At 45.6% G+C, this 12,368-nt stretch overlaps 1 protein-coding gene across 5 annotated transcripts; it reads right to left on the bottom strand.

Annotated features, from left to right (window-relative positions):
* Positions 1-762: 762 nt before the first annotated feature.
* Positions 763-11,799, bottom strand: pkig (protein kinase (cAMP-dependent, catalytic) inhibitor gamma). 5 transcript variants are annotated; one of them, XM_080854082.1, is made up of 4 exons: positions 11,626-11,799; positions 5,773-5,888; positions 1,938-2,101; positions 763-1,615 (listed from the first exon to the last, which is right to left on the bottom strand). In XM_080854082.1, the coding sequence occupies exons 3-4, from the start codon at positions 2,086-2,088 to the stop codon at positions 1,533-1,535; spliced, it is 234 nt and encodes a 77-aa protein (XP_080710208.1). In that variant the 5' UTR covers positions 2,089-2,101; positions 5,773-5,888; positions 11,626-11,799; the 3' UTR covers positions 763-1,532. The 5 variants fall into 5 exon arrangements, with proteins under 5 accessions (XP_080710208.1, XP_080710206.1, XP_080710207.1 ...); XM_080854080.1 differs by lacking the exon at positions 5,773-5,888 and adding an exon at positions 2,847-3,162; XM_080854081.1 differs by lacking the exon at positions 5,773-5,888.
* Between the last annotated feature and the right edge of the window lie 569 nt (positions 11,800-12,368).

Raw genomic sequence — 12,368 nt, 5'->3', positions numbered from 1 at the left:
CACACTGTCAAACGTATGCATAACAACGTTAACCACAATTAATATATTACCTTCTGTGGGCAGTTTATTCTGACTGCTTGAAAGTTGACTTCACATTGACTTTAAGTTGACTGAAAGTATATCGTCACAAGATGAAACCAAGACGCAAAGTCTTTGGTTCTGAATAGATGATAGTTGCCATGAAAACTGCAGGCGGGTCCATAGACCATCACTAGCATCACTTAGGGTAGGCTACATGTTCAAAGTCCATACATTCAAAGAAGCAGAGGTGTGGTCTATGTTGTCCTTAACCACACATCCGTTTCCAGGTGGTTAGCCAATTTATGGGCTAAATCAACACGCTAAAACGAATCTCAGTAAAACAAACTGAAGAACTGTAAATCTAACTTAAGTGCTGTCACCTGTTGTAAAAACATACATGACACGGTACCTACCATCACAAGAGGGCAGTATTGTACATAAATACAGTTTGGCAGTGTGATAACCCCACATAAATGTAGCTTAGTTTATAACTTCTGTCAAAACATTTGCAGAAGAGATAATCTGACCTAATTCAAGCTCTTTTTTGCTTTTCATTTTCCCCCAATGCATAATCACCTTTAATGTCTGCAACAGTGTAGAATACCAGCTTGTGTGTAGCATCTCCAAGTGCTGGTGGTGTGTGTGTGTGTGTTAAAGGGGTTAAAGTAACATGACACTCCAGTGAAATTGTCTTTTATTCTGAGGTTGTTACAGTAAAAACATAAAATAAAAGCAGTGTTCTTCACCGCCTCTGATGCCCAGACTGCCTGTATGTAAACACAGCATGTTCCATACGCATGAAAAAAGCAACTCTAATGAATAACATGAAATAAATATGTTCCCTACAGCGCATTCTCTGGCAGCAGAATCACCAAGGAGCATAAAAACTGGGTCATGAACTTGAGTGCCATTCCATTTTAGAGCACAGGGGGCTCCACCTCTGCCCTGGAACAGAACACAGAGGTTCCAGCTGGACAGTGAGGTTGCTAGGCGCGTACTGCGACAGATCAAGCTAACATGCCATTCTGTAACAGTCTACTAGGGTTCCAGCACACATTTAGAAAAGGACACAGGAGGCTCGAGCACATCCCATTGCACAAGAGCGAGGCAGAACTTCCATCCCGTGACAACAGGGGGACGCGACTTCAAACTTTCACTTGGAAAAACAAAACTTCATAGATACTGTATGAATATGCATTGAAGTTTTTTCTCATATATAACAGACAGTATTAAGGTTCAATAAAAAAAAGAGATAAGATATAAAACAAACACTCTGTGCTTTTGTGCTATGTTGGCAGGAAAAATAAGCTCACTTTAAAGAGCTGTAATGCCAGTCCATGTCGAGCTCCGGAGTACAGTCCGAGACAACGAAGCACGCCATTGGTGGAAACCCACATGGGGGCAGTCTGTGGGAGAAACTAGTCACTCAGATCAAAAGGAGTCCTCTTTTTCCTCTGCCCATCACTGACTATCCCTCCATTCTCCTCTTAATCCCTCCGCCGTCTCGGGCTTTAGGAAGGTCCGTTGTTCCCCTGTGCCCCCTGGCTTCCGGATGCCTCCGCCTCTGGAGGTGGAGCCGCAGTGGAGGCTGCCTCTGAAAAAAACACATCAGTCAAGCACACTCACACAGGGCCTCCACCTGGGAATTTCAGTCCCTACCGCTTCTCCCTGTCCTAAATAAGTAAATGATTAAGTTTAATGAGGACTTCATTTAAAAACTGACTATTAAAATCGTTTTTTTGTCTGGACAAAATGTAAGCCAGTGTTCTACATTTTTGAACAATCTTTGGGTATTACCCATACCCAGTTCCTGGAGGAGAGGTTGAAAATAGCCCCCTTTATTGTTTCTTACACATGTGTGTGCGCACACACACACACACACACACAGACAAACAGCCACACACACACAAACACACCTGTGGGTTTGAGGTCCATTTGGGCCATGTCCTTGCTAAGGTCGCTGGTGCCCACTTCCTGAGCCTCCTCTGTGATGTCAGGAACAGCGTTTCTGCGGCCTGTGCGGTCACCACTGATAAATTCGGAGTATGATGCCTCCACGTCCATCATCTGTCCATCACAGCTACCATTCCACCACAGAGAAGGAGGAGAGAGAGAGAGAGAGACAGGCAACAGACAGAGAGAAATGGTAAAAGGTCATGACATTTCAAATTGATGTTTCCTCTGAAAGATGAAGTATGTGTGTGCCTGAGTGTGTGTGTGTGTGTGTGTGTGTGTGTGCGTGCACTAATGATTCTGCCATCCCTGGTGTTTCATGTCCAAATCTCCTGCTGTTTATCTCCATAATTGTTCCCGTCCCACAGTTTCTTCGCACACTGAAGGAATGGCCATTTAAGGCTCTGTTCACGAGTTCACGGACTCCCACAACTAAAATCTGTAACCCGTTCATGGCTCAAAGGGCCATTGTCCTGCCAGTCATGATAAAAAAAAAATATATTATAATAAAATATATATCCACTTAACAAAGAAAGTTCCCTGAAAAGCACACCATTCCAGCCACTGCAAGCAGTAGCCACATGTCTTCTCCACTCATCCTCCCTCCACGATTGTTTACAAACCCAACGCACTTCTCCTCTTCCTTGTTACGTCATCATCTCACTTTTTTCACCCGCCAACTCGTATTCCAAACAAACACATTCAGTGCTCAATACACACTATCCAAAAGGGCAGGCAGAGGAGATAAAGGGTAGGCTGATCAATAAAGAGATCAATAAAGCTGTGTGAGAGAGTCTGAAAGTGTGTGTGTGTGTGTGCTTTGAGTAGATGGGAGAGGCAGAGTAATCCAGAGGGAAATGCTCAGAGCTCACATTAGCTCAGTTTCTATCCGCCTCTCCTCTTTTTCCTCTGGAAGTGGGTCATGGATCCTGCCAACTACAGAAAGACTGTACAGCTGCCCACTCGAGAGGGAGAGAGAGAGAAAGAGAGTGCAGGAAGAAAGAGACAAAGAAGAGAGGGAGGGAGAGAGATTGAGAGACTTAACCCATTCATTCATCATTGACAAAGAAAAGCTTAACTTTCGTTGTTACCCTTCTGTCCTTGCATTGCTCTAGGATCAAGGGTGACAGTGATCTGATCAGAGAGAGAGAGAGAGAGAAAGAAAAATAGAAAGAAAGAGACCGACAGCTGTAAAGGAAAAACAGAAAAAGATTATCAGACAAAGCTGCAGCTGACAGCAGCCCAGCGGGACGGGCGTCACAGGTGTGGAGTCTCCGCACACTGCCAGGGACTACCAACAACACACACACACACACACACACCTACAGTTAGCTGTGCTCCCCACACCCTGAAATAAGCATGGTCTGTCCAGCCCATTTTCTGCTGCTTAGTCATGGCATCAGACTACTCTCAGAGGTCTCATGTAGCTGTTTCTACAGTCATGTGCGGCATATCTACATTCAAACTCTATCTGGACCCAGCGAGCCCACACAGACCCCTCTATCCAGCAGTCCACTTCCAATCCCGAGGCATTCAGGGACATGCAACAAGTTCCATTAAGAGAACCACTGAGGAGGCACTTGAGCTAGCATTAACAGCACCCTCTTACCATGTCCCCTAGAAGGAAAGAGCCCTTTGAGTGTTTTGGTGACTGAGGAGATAAGGCTGCTATGAGCAGCTGATCGGGCAATCCAGGGGGAGTGAGAAAGAGAGAGATAAAGAGAGAGAGAAAGATACCAGTGAGGGTGACAGAAAACAAGACCGCGCAAGCGAGAGAGAGAGGGATACCAGTGAGGGTGACAGAAAACGAGAGCGTGCGCGAGAGAGCACCGTCATCCTGGGAAAAAGAGTGATCTTACCTACAGAGCAGCGTGAGGGAACGGATCTATTTTCACAGCAGCCATTACAGTGGGAGCTTTGAGCATGAGGAGTCCCAGCGGGTCCGTCTCTGCCGGCTGCCCGTCTAATAAGAGGAGATGAGCCGCGCACGCTGTGCCCCGTGCCAGCCACGCCCTCCATTACTGCAGTGCACTTCCTGGGCCCTGGCCCCAGCCCAGAGAGTGAGACCTCTCCTGCAGTGGTTAAGTATCTGTTTAATGTGACTAATGGCGAGGGCAATGCACTCAGGGCTCAGCGGGACTGCAGGAAAAGCCAAAGCCACCACCCTAAGCAAGCAATCAAGTGACATTAGACCTTCAGCCTTTGATTGTTGCCGCAAGCAGAAATTACATTGGAATCGCAGAGTTTCCTGAGAGCCAGGGGAAAAACTCATTTCATGGCCTGCTCGTATCAGCTTGCTTTCTCAGGGCGAGGTGCAATTAGCTGCCGATGGCCTGTGTTTTCTTTAACTCAGCAGGAGGAAGAGCTCCAGGTGCAAGAGCTTAAGGGAGTCACGAGGCCGGCACATTCAGCGGAAGCAGTCAGCCTGGGGGCCTGAGGGGCCCCAAACTGGGGGGGGGGGGGTTATTGGGGCGGACTGGAGTACAACCCTTCGCTGGCTCTCATGATGTCAGCCGCTGAGAACCGGATCAGCGTATGATCTGGAGCAGGGGAGTTGGATTTCCTCTGCCAACCCCTGCATTGTTACTCAGCTCCAGCTTCCTGGGCTAACGTGTAAATAAAGAGAGCTTTGCCTTTATTTTGCTTTGCTGCTGGGAAGCGCTAGCCTCAAATACCTTTCTCCTTTTTCAGCGTTGGGTGGTGTGCTGTAGGGCTTCAGGGGGCATCCCCCCCCCCCCTTGTGTGAATATGGCATCATAAAGGATCCCAGCTCCTATGACTCAGAGTCTCGTGATGCATCACACAAAACCACAGCAACACCCAGAGCTATTCAAGTGTCAGCTTAAAACAAACCCTGACTGAGGGGAACCATAGTCGCCAGTCACACAGCAGCACTTCCTGCTCAAATTAAACACGCAAGGCTGTGTAGGCTCGCTCACTCACTCACTCACTCACTCATCATCAGAAGAGGAACTTTCTTTTGAGAGACAAGAGTGTTTCTCCATGCTCTGGGTTGCCCGCGTGATGAGTGAATGACTATGTTGGTTTGTGAGTGTGAGTGTGTGAGTGTGTGAGTGTGTGAGTGTGTGAGTGTGTGAGTGTGTGGCTGAGGCCAGTGGGAGGAGGGGTGACCCATGCTTCAGCCAGAGGAGTTCAGGCGAGCAGCTCCCACTCATGACTCATCACCTGCCCTCGAAACTCCTCCAGACTCCTCCTCACAGCCATCACTGAGCGTTCACCCAGTGCAACCAGTTCTGCCGCTCTGCCTTGGCTCAGCCAACCCCACTGCCAGAGGACTCAGAGTTGGGTAGAGAACATCCTATCCTACTGTGTTAGGGACCTCCATTACCCTTATTGACTATGGATACTAACTAATGCAGAAACGGATCGTATGCCCATAATTTGTCATTAATAATAATAATAGTAATGGGAAGATCAACATAGGAAAAAGTGATCAATAGGCCCATTGGTCAATTGACTTCCTATTCCAGGAGGTATATATTGTCATTGGGAATAGTAATGTCCATTCAGTTGTTTCTTACTCTATGGTTCAGTCTTAATGTTAGGAGACTTCTGAAATATAATTCTTGCTTAATGGAGATCAAAATTGAGGGTGGGTTAAAAGCATTGGTTCTCTACAAAAACTGAGCACGAAATTGACAACAGTGACAACAATTCAGTGAATGTCAAGATGTTGCACATACGATAACAGGACAACACTTCATTTAGCGCAGGGGGCTAAAAATATCAGCCTTGATTCAATAAGGCATGAGTTTGGGACCAACAAATAAAACAGACCGTTTTTGTTCATCAGCAACAGGCTGTGGGTGGAGAGAGGGGGCAGCAAACAGGCAGGGCGTTGTCTGGTGGCTGTCTCCCACAGCTGATGCCTCTGAGGGCTTCAGATCAGTGTTCTACGGGGGGGGGGGGGGGGGGGGGGGATATTTTACAAGATCCAGAAAAGAAAAAGAAAAGTGGGTGTCAGCTTACCATCACTGAACACCTCAGTCGTGGTCATCACACAGACCAAAAACCCTTGTCTTCAGACCAGCTGCCCCAAACTGTTACCACAGCTGTTGCCATTGAATGATTGAATAATGAATGATTCAATGGATTGAATGATGGGGTTATGTGAATCGAATCAACTCCTGCCAGAATTAACATGAAATGTATGCTTTCGCAAGTTCTTCAGCAAAACCGCACAACCTTAGGTCAGAAGGAATTACTTGGGGAAAGTTTCATGCCACCAAATAGTGCCAAATCCAACATGGTGCTCACACCCAGGGAATTAAAAAACCCATTTTACAATAGCTGATTTAGACCTAATCCAAAATAGCACAATACTCAACATCCAGCTCAACACAGTGAACCAATCCAAGGGGACACTGAGCCCAACACAGAGTGCACCGCCATTAACCCAATATGATTCATTCATTTTAAAGAGAGGGGAGGATGTCACAAATGTCTATCTATTAGAACCTTGATCTATTTAAACAACTATGTCATGCAAAAGATCTTGGTACTTCATACCCTGACCTGATCTAATGTTTTCCTGATGTTTACTAACCCGGTCAATATTATCAGAACCTGTCAACTGCTGATGAACTACTACAGAGACCTGCTTGTTATTGTTAAATGCCCCAGAGCTTCAAAAAGCCATAGTGGTATTTTCCAGGGAGAGCGCTGGTGTACACACCCAAACATTAACTCACCACACAGTGTGGGAGACTTGTGCCTGTGGTCTGATACACAGCCGGAGTAAAACTCGACTGTAGGAAAGCAGCCTGGTCAGTCTCAAACTCAGTAGTATTTGCATGCACCACGCTACCCCCTCAACTGTGCCTGGAGGTAAATGCACAAAGCCTCCTGACTGCCTAATTAGGAATCATCAGACACAATGCTGCCCTTTTGTGCTGAAATTTAAACCCAGAGGTACTGGATGATCCAGTCATCCTGGCTCCAAGAGGAGGAGTTGGAGAAAACAAGACAACTAGAAAAAGAAATGACAGGTAAAGGTAAATGTGGCAAAGGAGCGTTAGCTTGGAATCTCTCCTACAGCAGTTTAAATGGACCAGCGTAGGGGAGGAAAAACAGGAACCTTGCACTCCCATTGAAAGGAAGAGAGAGAAGGGAGGAGAAGAGAGGCAGAAAGAGGGGGAGGACAAGAGCAAGGAATGCCTGGGTGTTTATTGTGCTTACTAAATATGGTCAGTACTTCCAGATGACATCTTCCAAGCGCCAGAATCAATTTTTTCTGCATTCTTTGCGTACTAGTGGTGACTGCAGGCAGCTGTGAGGGACTATGGTGCATAACAGATTTATAGCTTGTCCTTACAGGTCCTTCTATTTAGGCAGCCGCAGGACAGGATAATGACCAGTCACATAGCTGATGATGTGGCATGAACAGTTTGTAAAACAGCAGGCCAAACATAGTTAGAGAGGATGTCTGGTGGTCCAAATATTATCATCTCTGTGTACTCTGAAACCAGAACTCATAAACTGTGAGAGAGTAGATGCCTGATGCTTGGCTTAAACTCTTAGAGGGGCAATGACAGGAGGGAGGACAGCAGCTTTGAAGAGAGATTCTGTGCCGATCCACCGGTTTGAGTGCTGAACAGAAAGACGGAGATGCAGACAGAAAGATATACAAGTAACACTTTCACAAGAATCACACGTTCCACTGAGTCTAGTTTAGATGGCCAAGAGAGATAACCAGCTAGAGTAACTCTAGAACGGAAATTATTTAGTCACATTTGGAAAAGGCTGTAGTCACACCCCAAGAATGCATGGGGATTCCTGTCAAGAGCATAAGTGCAAATATGATATAACTGCACACATCCTCTTAAAGTACTTTAAATAATAATAACCCATCTACTTTACACTTTAATCTACAACTAAACTATCCTCACTCAAAAGCTTCCTACCTACAAAGAAAATACATAGAGATACAGGCAGGCATTGATGTCTGCATGCAGGCATGGCTCTAGTCTCCAAGATGACTTCCCGTTATCAGAGGAGATACTCAACCTCTGGTCTCTGTGTGCTGCCTGCTATTATCATTAGAGCTATATTGAATATGAGTGTGTTCATTTCTTGTTATCTGTTTAATGGACAGCCCCATTTGCCCGGTGCACAGTGAGAACCAACTTTAGACACGAGGGATTTACTGTGACATTTCCCTTGCCTCTCAGTGTGCTTGTGGTTCAACAGAAAAGGCTTTTACACTACACAATGCCCGTTTTGTGCACACTGAAAGCTTTCATGAAGTGTTAACCTTGAGAACCATTATAGTTACAATGACCTCATCAGTCACATGTAGACTACTAATCTAAGTTTCACTCTCCGCCCACCCCCTCCGCTAAGTCTCCCCAAGCCCATCACAGATCTCCTATACCATCCAGACACCCACATAGGCAAGATGCAGCCATCCATCATACACCCACCTGTGTAAGATCAAACACAGCAGTGCAAACATCACAAAGGCCTCTTGTGAGGAGTTAGAGGTAGTGCCATGACAAAAACCCCCAGTGATCTAGAGACTCAGTTATGTTAACAGTTCTAGGAGTTAATCATTAACAGCCTGCTTGGCCTCTTCATTACATGCTGATTAAGCCTCCCTTCCAAACCTTCTGAGAACTGACACACACTGCAATTACGGCGGTCCATACACCAGCACAGCATCACTGCTAATGCATTAAAAAACACAAAGAAAAACAGAGAAAAAAATAACTGCTAAAAGCCTCAGAAACATGAATAACCAATTACATTTACAGCACAGACACACAACAGCTCTCAGCTGGCACACAAAGACCGCCACAAGAGACTAATGTAAATATTTTTGATGCAGTGTGCCTTCTTCAATTCAGCATCTTTTTAAGCTCCCACAGCATTAGCAAGGAAGCCATTTAGTAATAGTATTAGCTCTCTGGCCAATGCTGAATCAACCAAATTAGGCAATTTATAAGATGAGGGAGTGAGCAGATCATTTGATTGAAAGGCTTCTTGAATCATCCATCTTGGAAATATGTTCAATTTAATGATCCTGATAAAAGTTCAAAAGAGGAAATGGAGGTTTACATGCACAAGTTTTTCTCTAGTCACTCTGGTAAACTATTTTGTTGATGTAGTGTTCAATATCAACAGGGAAGTGAGAGCTGATAGCTGAAGGCTGAGCACTGGCCAGGGAATGCTTACTCATGCTCCCGTCACTCAAATACAGACCTCATGCTTCTGCCATTCAGATCCAGACTACATGCTGTTGGCATTTAAACTTCAACTTAGTTGAATTCATTTCAGTAGCTTCCACGTTTTCGTGGTAGCCTCACAAAGGCACTTCGTAAGAATCAAAGCCCACACCCACCAAAATCCCAGCCTTGATGGTAGTGACATGACAGCCTCATTCTTAAACCCAGCAGGAGTTCCATCAGATGAGGAGAAAGCTGTAACTTGAGTGACAGTTCAGAGGTGTTCTGGAGACAGTAGAAGGGTTGGGGAAATGCCTTTGAGCACATCGTCACTTCTCTGCTCCTGACTGATAGGAGAGGCATGCCAGGTTTCTTTATCTAGCAAAGAGAGGACCCGGCAAGTGGCCTCTAATACTCAACCATAAAAGGCATGATGTCTTGCTAACATCCATAAGACTAAGCCACTACTTAGCCAGCCTCTGAGACCATCCCCTTCCGTTAATTTGCAGAGTATACACAATCTAATTGAAGGACAGGAATGCCAATCCCTCTGGATTTCCTGATTTCTTTCCTGATTTGTTTAACCCGTAAGATTACGTTGAACTTCAGTTGCCGTAGACAAAGTGATTTTTTATTTCCTGCATTTCCCCTTATGGGCATCAGTTTGTTAAGCCAGGTTATGGCTATCGGAGTACTCCAGAAGTATTTCAAGATGTTTGATACAGCCTCTTCACATCAAGCATATTATTGTGGTCAGATCAACAGCACCTCAGTCAGTTTAGCAAGGCACTGCAGGAAGATGACCTGTAAAACGCAGTAGCCAGGTGGCACATGCAGCACTGTCAGGGAAATCAGCTGGCTCACTGCAAATAGATCATCACTGGATGTGTAGGTCAGCTTATAAACTTCAGCACTTGGTCACTACACAAAGACCAGCCCTGGTGCATCACTGTCCACTAAACACTAGACCTTTTAAGCAATGCAGTCATTCGAGGGTTGGGTCATTACAAAGACAGCTGAGGTGTGTGTTTGTGTTTAATTACAAGGGTCTCCTTGGGAAAATTAAAGTGTCTAAAAGAGGATCCAAGAGCAGAACTTAAAGTCCGCACATGGTGGCTTCAGTGAGGGCCAAGGCAATTACAACTTCCTGTTCTGGCCTTCGGGGAGCATTTGCGTCACACAAAAATGCTGCCCTCATTCCCTCTCCAGAAGAAAATGGGTCATACGGCCTCCAGAGCCACCTTACACAGCCTCAACCAGCTACTTGCATGGCCAGTGACAAAAGGCCTGCAGCATCTCTGCTCACATTTTGCCAGATCAGGAGCAACCAGGCACCTGCCGCCCAGCCCCCAGATGGCATTGCCTGATGGAACACTGCTGTCATGATCCTTTGCAAGACAAGAATTCCCCTAAACTGAGAGTTGAATCTACACAGGAGTTTGTTGACACATTTGTTTTCCCCCCACACATTTACACCGTTGTCCACCAAGACGAGAACCCTGACAAATAGCATCAGCTTATTACTGATCTGGCACTACTCTGATCGGAAGGTTTTTGGATATGTGCCACATGCCACAAGGTGCCACTGGAACAGTTGAGTAGTGAGAGGTGACAGCAGATTTAGAGGACAACAGCTCTTCAGATGTATGTTGTTTACAAATCAAACCAATCATCTAAACCCTACCGGTTTCTTCCGAGGACAAGGGTTTAGTTTACCCTGCATGGTGGTTTTCTCTGGATCTCTTGGCAAGGGTCCCCTGGCTTGGCACTTGCCTCACGCTTTATGCCAGAGAGTTCATGGTTTCAACACATTAAAATAAGACGACAGCTGTGTTCTGCCGGCTCTGCAGACGTCAAGTCCGGGCAAGTGGGAAATGCAGTGGTCGTAAAAACTAAACACCAGCAGTGTGTCTTGTATAATAACGTGAAACAACGAAAGCAGTGCAAAAGGGTGCTTATTTATTCCGGCTGAAGACTTATCAAAAGACTGTTTCTTAAAGCACTTGCCACCAACGCACTGCCTCGTCTCCACGAAACGCTGCGGGGAGAGCGCATGGCGGGTGATCAGACTCCGCTCCCACTCCGCTCCCACTCATGCTCTCATGGTGGCACCACTTAAGCGACGCAATTTGTTTTGGTTAAATAAGGATTGACACCCTCGACATTAAGGTTGATACATTCTAAGAGTTCTGGAACATACAAATGCAGCCTTCTTTAACTAAACGCGCCATACCTCTAAAAACCGCCACTTCAAAGCTGCTTACACTTGGAGCGACAGTCACGCACAGATGCGTGCATCAAAGGCATAACAAATCACTCCTGTTAAGATTTCACCTCCTATACCTACACCAAAATTCACGACACCATTCGTTAATTATATAATTTACGACAGAAAATGCCGTTCATATAATACTGTCTCATGTAAAGAGAATACTTCGCCACTCATTGCAACAATGTAACGACTAACCTTGGTCCGATCGAGTTTCCTCCACTTGTTACAACGCAAGCTTAGGGATGTCCCCCTGTAAAGTTTAAAGTCCTATTTAAATTCATATCGACTGGATTCAGCAGATTTATGTTAAGCGTCTTCGGTGAAGGAGAAGAGAAGTTGTGTTCGCAGGCGTAGTGTTTCATGGACAGCCCCTGAAGACAAAGCAAGGGATTACGTCCTTAAACAGCTGTTTCCAAAATGGAGTTATCCCATAGCCAATCACGCTCCCGCGCTGAAGCCGGGCGCTGCCGCCGGTGGGGGCTCTGCTCTGTGTCAAATACCTCGTGCAAACACTGTCACAGAAATATGCTACCCAGTGTTTAGAAACCTAGACCGTCACTTTACAAATATGTGATATCGTTTGGATGTTACGAGGCGTTGAATTGATGCAAAAGGACGCCCCCCCCCCCCCCACGTATATTTAGATAAAACAGGGACGTCACGCATCACCCTGAGTACTGTCTTTGACCTCGCACAGGTTTTATGTTATTTCAAATGTGTAACGAGCTAATAAAATCACGAATGTTTCCTAACAGGACAACATTGTACCGGTCTCTTAGTTCGAGGATCAGGGATTATTATTTTACTACTTGGTCATACTTTTAACATGAATCTGAAATTGACCTATGTCGTTTCTTTAGTTGTATCCATTATTACAGGGATAGGATATAATTGGCAAGCCTGGAGTATGCAATATTATCTAAACTTGTACAATGACG

Source organism: Sprattus sprattus (assembly GCF_963457725.1).
Source record: "Sprattus sprattus genome assembly, chromosome: 16".
NCBI classification, from domain to species: Eukaryota; Metazoa; Chordata; class Actinopteri; order Clupeiformes; family Clupeidae; genus Sprattus; species Sprattus sprattus.
The sequence above is the reverse complement of the archived record's forward strand: the minus strand, read 5'-3'. Positions and strand labels throughout refer to the sequence as shown.

Bases quoted from the DNA above. Each gene is read 5' to 3' on its own strand.
- pkig (XM_080854080.1), bottom strand. From the start codon at position 3,034: ATGATGAATGAATGGGTTAAGTCTCTCAATCTCTCTCCCTCCCTCTCT. The intron at 2,102-2,846 runs GTGAGCTCTGAG...GTGGAATGGTAG, and splicing joins CGGATAGAAACTGAGCTAAT to CTGTGATGGACAGATGATGG. The intron at 1,616-1,937 runs GTGTGTTTGTGT...TGTTTTTTTCAG, and splicing joins AATGGACCTCAAACCCACAG to AGGCAGCCTCCACTGCGGCT.